The sequence below is a fragment of the Melanotaenia boesemani genome, chromosome 21 (assembly GCF_017639745.1).
Source record: "Melanotaenia boesemani isolate fMelBoe1 chromosome 21, fMelBoe1.pri, whole genome shotgun sequence".
NCBI classification, from domain to species: Eukaryota; Metazoa; Chordata; class Actinopteri; order Atheriniformes; family Melanotaeniidae; genus Melanotaenia; species Melanotaenia boesemani.
In genome coordinates this window covers 17,251,611-17,262,381 of record NC_055702.1, presented here as the reverse complement: position 1 = coordinate 17,262,381, position 10,771 = coordinate 17,251,611, and the positions used below count along the sequence as shown (strand labels likewise).

General features: G+C 41.0%; 1 protein-coding gene across 1 annotated transcript; it reads right to left on the bottom strand.

Annotated features, from left to right (window-relative positions):
- Positions 1-4,965: 4,965 nt before the first annotated feature.
- On the bottom strand, positions 4,966-9,635 carry metrn (meteorin, glial cell differentiation regulator). Its single transcript, XM_041974436.1, has 4 exons — positions 9,333-9,635; positions 8,258-8,691; positions 6,944-7,003; positions 4,966-6,394 (listed from the first exon to the last, which is right to left on the bottom strand). Exons 1-4 carry the CDS (start codon positions 9,437-9,439, stop codon positions 6,081-6,083), a joined length of 915 nt encoding a protein of 304 aa, XP_041830370.1. The 5' UTR covers positions 9,440-9,635; the 3' UTR covers positions 4,966-6,080.
- Positions 9,636-10,771: the final 1,136 nt, after the last annotated feature.

Sequence of the window (10,771 nt, the reverse complement as noted above, 5' to 3'; positions counted from 1 at the left end):
TCCCTTCAGCACTTCAGAGGGATAACATGGCCAGATAAACATGCTCTTGCACTTGTTCTCCATTCTACCTTGACCTCTCAACCTACCCATACTGCCCCACACTTTAAAGGTGAACATGCAATTCTCTCCAAATTCTGCTCTGCTCTGTGAGTAGAGACCACTCTGTACATCAGTTTTAGCAAATTGCTCATTATGCTTGGACCAATATAAGTCATTACTCTTCCAAGAAGTTTGTATATAGAGAAGAAGCAAAGAATGAGAAGTTAGTGTGTTGCCAGTCTTGAATGTTCACTTTTCTCTAAAAATCATCACTTCCAGCTGTTAGAGGGTGTTGTGGGAATGAGAACTTGTCAGCTGGGAATCTGGGATGCCAAACTGTGTTCATGAACTTCAGTCTCACTCTCAGCTGGTGATAGAGAAGCAGCATGATGCTTAGCCAGTGACTCACAGGAATATGTGGTTAGACCATATGGCATGATGCTTACTTTGGGTGGGTTTACTTTCCCAGCATAGAAAAGAATAGTTTATTAATGTGGAAAATTAAAAACATTTTACATGCACAGCTGTTTTTTTTCTGTTTTATCACTTCTTACTATGTAGCAGTGGTTCATGTATGCAAATGATGTAATCATTTTCAGGGAATTCACAGATGTGCATCCCCTTAAAAATGAATGAACTCTTGAGTGTGAAATACACTTTGTAACAAAAAAGTAAAACATATTTCATAAAAAACAAGAAGGAAAATGCAAATTACCACCAGCTGCATTAAAATTAAACAAACACTTTATCCTCCAATGCAATCATACTCCAAAACTGGACGATGGACCACACTGAATCAATAATGGAAGCAGAGCACCTGAGGTTAGGCTCCAATAAAGAGGAGGACCACTTCTGGTGTGACACTGGCTGTCATTAAGGTTGCAATGCAGTTTCACTCCAAAAAACTGTAAAGGTTGTTATCAATTAAACACAAGCAAGCTAACTACAAAATCAAAGCCCTAAAATCCTGACAAACCTTGATTTTGCATTATATGAAACTGACACATAATTCACATTTACATCTTTATAAACATAAAACTCTTCTACTGCTTTGATCTGTAATGTTTTTTTTTCTAAATGGCTTTCTCTCCTCTGTTTCAATGCTGCCCATGGCTGATAAGTTTTAGGTACATAAAAATATATATATTATTAGGGCTAAAAAAAATTAAATGTGTGCCTACAGTTGAATCACATCTATAACAGTAATTTTTTGCTCAAAACAACAAGGAATATGAAAATCTTACAATCTCACAAGCCATTTTTGTGGTGAAAACAAACCAACAAAGCTGTTGCACATTCTGGAGTCTAAATGAACTGCAGGATGAGCTGGGTGGACCTTTTCTGAGCATTTTGGGCCAAGAATGACCTCCCAACTCCAAAACTGTCAGTTTCCAGAAAATACCTCATTTCAATCAGAAACGTCCTGTATTTCAAATACTCCACAGTGTAGCTAACCATCTTAGGTTTTAAACATGACACAATAATGACCTGTCTTTCGTCTTTACCTTACTTAAGTTTTCTAGGTTGTGGGAAGACAGCAGAATTCCAGCATTTGTCTATTGTCGCTCCCTAACAGACTGTAAACCCCGAAAATATTATATGATAATTGTGGTGGGAGTGTATATTAAAAAAATAATAAATAAAATACAATGTTTAACTGGTATTTTCTCAAGGGGCTCATTTCAAAGATGTGTCGGCCACTTCAACCTTTTGGCGAGTACTTGAGGTAATAGGCTGTTCGACTTTGTAGATGTGATGTTTTGCTCTGTTTTCCAAGTCTTATCTTGTTGTATTTGGTCCACACTTTATTAACTTGTGTTTACATTTGGCAAATTTTCATTTTTGAGTCCTCCCAGCTGATTCTTTCTCACATTTATTTGCTGTCTTACCTGTCTGTATGACTACCAAGCCCCTTTTTGACCTGAATATGACCAGAATTTTTTTTAAAGCTTTGACTCTGAATTATTGCTTTTTACTCCCACATGTGCTTGGTCTCAGACGTTGGATTAAAGATATAATTATCCAGCTGCAACCTTGTGCTGGCTTGATTGTTTAAGTTTGGCTAGAAGTGCTAAGAATGCAGAAAGAATGAAAACTTTCTTTTTTTTCACCTACTGCTGAGGGACAAGGGTGAATCACATATAAGGAAAGAGAATCATGGAAAAGGGAAGCAGGCAGAGTGCTGCACAGATTTACTTATACATGGTCCTTAAGTGCTTTTTGGCACAGGGGAAGGAATTTGAGTTAGTACATGGCAACCACTGTTTTGGATTCAAACCAGAAATCAGCAGCTGTGGACAGAGTTTTGAGAAAGATAAGATGACAAACCCATGACAATATGGTTGCACTGCAGGAAAAACCAGAAGGAAAAGTGTCCAAGTCTCTACTGTGTATTTAAAGATTGATGTAAACGAAGAAATAGAAATGAACAAAGATTATTTAGCTGTTTCATGAGAAACTACTGATTAGCTAATACTCCTTCATCTTTTCAACACAAACAGGAGAACAGCTGAAGTCTGCAGAGGGCAGGCATCCAGTTTTACAATTTCATGAAGATTTTTCAAAATTAACTGGGTTGGAAGACCAGAGCTTTGCTATTGTATGACGGCTCATTGTAATATATTGGTGTAGATTCTCAGTCATCCAGGTCATAGTAATCCTAAAAGCTTAAATAAAGGCAGCTGGACTTTGAAGCCTTTCAAATGAGAAGTTAAATGTCAGCAGAGACCAATAACAAGGAGTCCAGTTGCTTTTATTTGAGCTCTTAGAAGCACATTTTAATATAATTTGACATTGTTGATACATTAAAAAGCCATCAAACTAAAAAAATGTTGGGAAAGTTGCAACAATTACACATAGAGAGACCGGTCTACTTGGCAACTTCAGAAAATGGGTTTAGAGGTCTGATTCATGAACCTTCATTTGGCTGGATAACAGGAAGAGTTTCTGCTGAAAACACAGGCTCCTTGTACTGGGTGTGGTGTTGTACTTTACTGTGTCAAAGCGCACCTTTCCCGTTTCTGCTCTCATCTCTGGAGCTTTGTCTCCAAACACTTCCCTCAAACTCCCCCAGGGGCTACACCAGTGGGCTACACCCACCAGCTCTCTCTCCCACCCTCTTTGGATTCTCCTTTCCTTCGAGCTTCCTGCTTTTCCATAAGCATACATCTCCTTTACCACACAACAAGACAGAATAAAGAAAGGATGGGGTAAAAGGATTTATTCTGTGTCTGCAAGACTCTGCACAGTCCTTACAATACAAATAAAAATTACATGCACACAATGCTTCTAAATGGATGTCATCACAAACGTCAGAAAATCTTTTGATGTTTACAAATGCTCTGCAGTGTGTGCATTAAAATGAATAGTTAGAAAAGCTACACAAATGTGTAATTGTGCTACAATGACATAAATTCTCTCCTATTAGGGGTTCAGGCTGGGGTCACAGCAAAGTGACAACAATGCAGGAAGCTTAGCTTTGTCAAAATGTCACATGATGTATTAGGTGAGGGACTACAATTAGAGGGTTCTTTGTTTTGGCTTATCAGACTGCAGCAGTAACTTCAGATGGTGTGGAAGGGAAGGGGTAGAGGACTGTGTATATCTGTGTGTGTGTATGTGCACGGTAGAGCAATTCTAGCCCCTCCACCCAGGCACAGGATGTTTTAAGGGGGCACTGAGGCAGTAAATGGTTGGGGAGGTTCACTCACATGAGCTCCTGATGCAGTGGCAAAGCAGTAGCCTTGTATAAGAGATAGCTTGCCAGGTCTAGGAAGCATGTCGAGCTTTTGTGACTTTTTTCCATTTAACCTGAACGACTCGTTAATTCTCCCAGCTGCTCTGTTACAAAACATATTTACAGCATACGATAAATCTGGGGTTTTACTGCGGTGTGTGCAGCATATTTTACAGAAAAAAAGAAAACAGGTGGTGAAGTTATCCATTACACAGCTCATCCTCTGATAAAGGTTTAAAATGAACCACAGTCAACCATGACAGGCAGCAGTTACGCAGTATGTTTATGCAACTTGTGCTCCAAGTTGAAGGCATGCAGACCCGAGAGCAGGAAAGACATTGCTTTGATTGTGCACTTGTGCACACGTGGTCAGGATGAAGTGAGCGACTGTGTGGCACCTCAGCTCTGTCGAGTCTGCCACGACGCTCCCTTAATGACAATTTATTGCTTCCTGGATCCTGAAAATGGGAGGTCGAGGACAACAGAATTCCAACTGCTGTTTCTTTTTTTTATACCACTTTCCCCGTCCAAACACCCCCCTGAGTCCCGAGCAGTCCCTAAATCTCTCCAGCCTTTCAAGCCTTCTCCCTCTCACAGGCATGCTGTTTGTTCTGGGCTTTGAGGAATCTGATTCATGAGTACTTGAAGTGACTTATGTCTGAGAAAAGTAGAAGAAGAACGCTTTAAAGCTAACGCTTCAGTGTAGGCTGAACTGTTTTGATGCATTGATTGGGGAGATTACAGAGCATTAAACAGAAACGTTCGTGAACCAGTGAGGAGACAGAGAAAAAATTAAAATAAATCCAGTTAGTCTTTTTTTTTTTTCACACAATATTTTAATAACATGGATAAACATAGAAATAATCCACACTTATGTAACAATATGTTTTTGTTCCTTTTGTTTCTAGAATCTCTTATAAACATATTTACATTCACTTTGAAATTAACATCAATTTACATCAGAAATAAAATAAAATAAAAAAAAAAAAAGTCAGTGAACGCATTTTAGACATACCACTTCAGCACATTAGGATCATTTGGTATGACTCCATTCTCCTTGAAAATATAGTGCATGTAAAAATCTGGATCACTTTACAGAGCAAAATTTTATACACCATAAAATGCATATGTTTATATTTCTCTTGAGCTAGCCATGTCCAGTGGGACAATGATAAATCCATATTATTATCTTTATATCATATAATCCAACTGGTCTTAAGTAACGAATGGCTGTTGTCTTAAATTTTATGAACACTGTTTATTATATACAGCTTAATCTTACCATGTACATTTCTTCAGTAATTTATAACTGAAAATGGAAAATTACTTCAAAACAAGCAGATTCGTAACAGCTTTGGCCAAACTCAACTAATCACCAGCAAATTTTTAAAATCTCTTTTAAAGTCATAACAGTCCAATTAGTTTTGCAAAAAAGATTGCATGCTACAGAAATTAAACATGAAACTATTCCCCCGTTTAATACAATACCTCTCAAAGCCTGTCTCCTTCAAAGAAACAAAATCTCAGACTGGCTAGAAGATGAAAGTGCTCTCAGCACTATTTTGAGCTGCTCTGGTAGCCTAAGCTGTACTGTATGTGCTTGTAAGATCTGTACATATATTAAATTCTCAGTTGTTCCACTATGCTACATATAGTTGCTTTTTATTTGGTTTTCAGTGCTTGCAGCATCCCAATTTCCAGATCATTCCCTTTCCTTCTTGAGTGCAAAAAGTTTTTAATGTTTCCTTTAATGAGGACTTAACATAATCTTGATAACAGTAACACTGAAGACAACCCCAACCCAGGGGAAGCCAGCTGAGCATGCCCACCCCTTTCTCACTTGCCATCTGAACAAAAACACTGGTAAAAAAATGTTTGACCACAGACACACCTGCCTGAAGTGAATCCTAAATAGGAAATTAGGTAATAGTCAATGAAACTTGTTTTCCTGAGTTTCTAAGCAATGACTGTCAGTACACCTGATTTTAATGGCTTGACTGAATTATCACAAATCGAAAGCTTTTCAGTAAATTTACTTTGATCAGCTTTGCTGCCTCATTGTTTGTAAAACTGGCCAATGCCAAATCATTTCAACCATGTCCCTCGAGTCATGACTCCACCGTGTTTTTGAAGCTGAAATGGCAGTTGGAATAAGTCCATTTCACTCCTCAGTCCTTTGGGAAGACCGTATTGTTCGGTGGTTCTGTGGCTACAGCGGCCATCGTTCGCATGTTGTGGCCTCTTCCTGAACTGGGCTTTTTAGCACCACTCAGACTGCATGCTAGACAAGCTGCTGCAGAGTTTCTCAGTCTACTGGGAGTTCACAGGGTATCTGCTGGGCTGCTTTAGCCAGAATGTAAGTCCTCTTGAAGTCCTTGTAACGGGGAGCACAACCAAGCCAGGCTTCACCAAAGTGGACTCGGCCAGTGAAAAGGAAGCTCCCAGGTCCCGGTTTGACGCCACACTGAAGAAGAGTCCGGATCTCGCCCTGGCTTCCTAAGCGACTGTTGCCAGTGAAAAGGGCGTACTTCTGACGAAACACACGGGTGGCGCTGACCTTGATCACAGCTGCCCGTAAATTCTCATCTTCCTCCACTGACCGGATGTTACCTCTCACCACTGAGAAAAAAATAGGAAGCTCAGGTTAATTTCAAGTTCATCTCCATTGTCATTTTTACAAGACAGTCCTTTAATTCATTTGATTTTATCATAAAAAAGACGCTCTGAGCTGAAAGTGTTATATTGTTGAATTTTCTGCCGATTTTGACCAAGCATCTAATGGAAAGCCTTGGCCTGCACACTAATCCTGACTTTTGTTGCCAGCTGAACGTCTCCTCACTCCTTTTACAGCTCAATCAAAGGCCTGCAGATTAGTCTACCACTTCCTCTCTGGAGCAGGGAAAGGGGGGGGGGGGGTGATGTCAGGATTAGTCCACGACAGTGCCTCTAGCAGGGGTTTGATTGGGTGTGTGTTTGGGTGGGTGCAGAGATCTTCACATTTAACTTTTGAAGAAGACTGGATTTGGAGAACCTGCGTTTAAACCAATTCATCATGACCATTTTGTGCATTTAATGTAACAGATTTATTTTTTTTTTTTGCTTATTTTTATCCTCAGAGCTTACTTTGTTTCTATCCTAAGTTTCCAGCTTGAATATCTGGTAACTTACCAAAGTCACTGGTGCAAACGGCCATCAGGATCTCTGTGTTGTTGCAGGGCCTGCAGGCATCTGGAGAGACAACAAGGAAAGCAAGAGTCAGTTGGTGACCTTGCAAAAGAATCTAAACTGTGAAAGAGGTGAAAACCAAAAAACACCTATATGCAAATTTCCTGGAAATCAGAAGCAGCATTTCCAGATCACATACGCTGGAATGTGAGATGTGAGATTGTGTTAAAAACAGACAGCTGCTACATTTACAATTGGCAGAGGAGGACCAGAGGAGCTTAAGGTGTGAGGCTCTTCCAGCCTGGACATTTATTAAAGGCCAAATGAAACTTCCACACTAAAGCCTTTGAGGGTGTCTACAGTCACACCTCATCAAAGCCTGAACTCGGGCCAAAGAAGGGGGAGAAGGGAGGCAGACTTCAAAGATTTTTAAAGATGCAAAATCCTACTGATCAGAAAATACTGTGCCACCATTTTGCAGAGGCTTCTTAAATTTTATTCAAAATATGAAAAAAAAGTCTTGTTGTGATTAATTGCATAATCCACATGCAGAAAAAGAACAATACCCAACAGGCACAGCTTTGGCTGTCTACACTGACTGAACTGTGGCTTGAAGCCCTGGCATATTTTAAAGTTCTTTGGAAGCCTCTCACCCACCCCACACATTCTCCTCCATGGAGAAAACCTCCTGATAAATGAGATTCCTTCCTCTCCAGTCCACTGCAAACCCCCTTCCAAGCCTGATCAGTGTGTGTGTGGGGGGGAGAGAAAGAGTGAGGTGGGGGGGAGTACACTCCTACAGACAAGTCTCCCCACAGAGAGGCAGCTCAACAAAAGAGGGGAGCATCTCAGCTGGGCAGAGGCCTCCCTGTTTCCTAGGCGACGGCAGTAATCTCAGAATACTCAAGCGGCACCCATTCAAAGGGCTCCGGACTCTAGAGAAAGCCCCACATACTGTGCTTTTGTACCCCTCCTCCCTACACCACACCTCTCCTGCTCCTACTCCAAACCAGCATGCCTATGGGGAAAGTTTGGCTACTTCCTCTCTGCACTCTGTATGAGTCGTGGAAATCCAACCAGCCCACGGAGGCCTGTTTGGAATTATGATTCATCTAAACACAGGGATTTTATAGGGGAAAAATATCATCACATCTACTAAATGTTTCAGCAAGGAAAGAAAAGCCCTTTAACCATAATTTAGGGAGTGGTATATGAAAGAGAGCTTGTATATTTATGTTTGTTTATGTAAGGACAATATATAGTTTATTACCCATATCTGATCATGGTTAACATGGATGATAAATGTCTCTGACTCACCTTCACTGCTAATGGAGTTTGAGTCCAGAGACATGCGAGCTGTCCAGTCTCCTCTCAGCTCATAGCGAAAGGAGGCAATCCTCCTGCTGATGTCCTGATGAGGTGTAGCCTGCAGGAAGAGGGCCACCCTCTCCCCAGGTAGGCGGCTGAAGCAGCGTACCCTGGGAGGGGGAGATGACTCCAGTCTGTCCCCTACTAGGAGCTCGAGGACCCCGTCTCTCTCTAAGTACAGCTGGGCACCGTGGAACTGCTCAGAAGGCTTGACGCAGGCTGTGATGAGGCCTGAGCTGCTGCCACCAGGGCCTACTGCCACAGAGGGCAGGCGAGGGGAGAGGGTGAGGCGCAGGGCTCCTTTGGGATACAGCCAGTCCAGGGTGCCCTCGGAGCAGTGGAGGGAAATCTGCTCCACACTGCCCTGTTGCTGGGATAAACCACTATGAGAAGGAAAGAGAGGAAACAATGTTTAGTAAAACTTTAACAATAGTTTCAGTTTAAAATCCCCAACTTTCCTCTGACTGATGGTTTGAAATAACTGCAATGACACAATCCATGTAGGCAGAAAAAAATATTAGGAGAAGTAAACACACAAGGTCTTCTAAAAGGAATTTAAAATAATCCAACTTCAGTAGAGCTGCAGCAAAGAGATTGCACCGCCTACTGGCAGCTCTAAGGTCAAAGGGCCCTACATGACATCACTGTGGCTAAACTTTGAGTCAACTTTCCAGATCTTTACACTAAAATTTTAAAGACGTTTATGTGATAAACATACAAACAAAATTTGAATAACTGCATCCATAATGTGCATTTTCTCCCTGCATCTGAATTAATCCTTCAGTCTCCTGCCTGTCTGGCCCTCCATGCCTCCTGCAGACAGCCTGGAGGCGCAATCAGCAGAGCAAAGCAAACATTTTACTAACAACTTAAAGGCAAATCTCAACATGGAGCATCCAAATGAGGAGCATCCTCTGCAAATGTCCACTCCATGCACAAACACCTGCAGCATCTGAGCAGGATAATAATCTGACATTTTAATTGTGCAAGTGTGCAAACCACAGATAATATTTGAAATACTTGCCTTCCTCTCCAGCTGCACTGATCTTCGGAATAGTTTGCAAAGGACAAGTCAAAAAAAGCAAAAAGCAAAATCCAGATTGCGTTAATCCAACACCGAAAGTCAGGCATTTTCGACTATGCAAATAAAGATATATGCGTTTTCCGAACCCGTGATGCCCTAAACCTTAGACAGTAAAAAACACAAGAAGAAGAAAAACCACTATAAAACTACAACTCTGTCTCTGATAACTTCCATATTTTTGCGTCCCCTCACCCTGATGCGTACGAGAAGGGAGCGCAGCCGCTTTCTCTCTCCGGGCTGCTGTACTGCGAGACTGAAGGCTGTGGAGATCTGAAGTTATGCCCCCTCTGAAAAACTTCAGGGACCAATCAGAGGCCGCCAAGAGAAACTTTAAACCACTCATCCAGAGGTGGGGGAGGGACGTCTGCCCCCAGAACGAGTAACTGTATGCAAAGATAAACCGCTATTGTGTTGGACATGTCTGCTTGGAAAATACAAATTAACTTGCTTCTTTAGTGAAGGATTATTAAATGCAGCCTTTTGAAGAACCCCTGTATATATAAAGATATGAAAATGCAGCTCTGTGCAACAATCTTTACTAAATTCTTTATATTTCACTTCCAATGATCCAGCCTTACTCGTTATCTTTAAAAAAAGGTTTTAAACAAGAGATTTCCAGGTTTCTGAAAGTTTGTTTTTGGACACCTCTGTTCTCTTTTCCCCTCATTGTTAGTCCCGTCCTTGTGGTTGACTGTTTTCATTGGAATGTGTTTTTGTGTTTGTTAAGCCACTTAACACTGACCCATGAATCATTCAAGCATAAAAAAGTCAGCACACCGAAGGGATGCAGTGTTATGGCTACACACATAACACACAGCTAAGCAAAGAACCCATTTTGGATTGTATTTTGGAGCATTTTAGAGCAGAAACACAATTTGTTCTCATTCCTTCAGTTTGATCCATGAATCATGCCATAGACAACAGTGTTTGCTGGGCAGTAAAATAATGCTTCTGCACAAAAAGATGATTTCCATAGAGCTATTAGCAGCACACTTGGCATATTTTGGCATGGTGTGTAGTGTATCCTTCAAAACTGAGGAAACAAGACAAATGTATGGCAGGCAGCATGATAAAATAAACAGCAAAATAATTCTATCTAAAAATGATGTACAAAAGCAATTGTAAAAATTGTTCACAGGTCTGGTGCCGGACCTGAGATACATCTGGTTCATCAGTTGAGCCATAGACTTTTGGCTGAAGCTTTATCAGTAATGTTTTCCATTAACTATTAGCCTTCAAAAGTAACTTTTAAAGAAGGGAACAGGAAGAAAATGCATGAATTAGGCCAAATTATACAAGATCTGGACTGAAATCAGTGGTAACAGATCTTATACAGTGATGCAGTGATGGATCTTCCCCAGAGCCTGGACCTCAACATG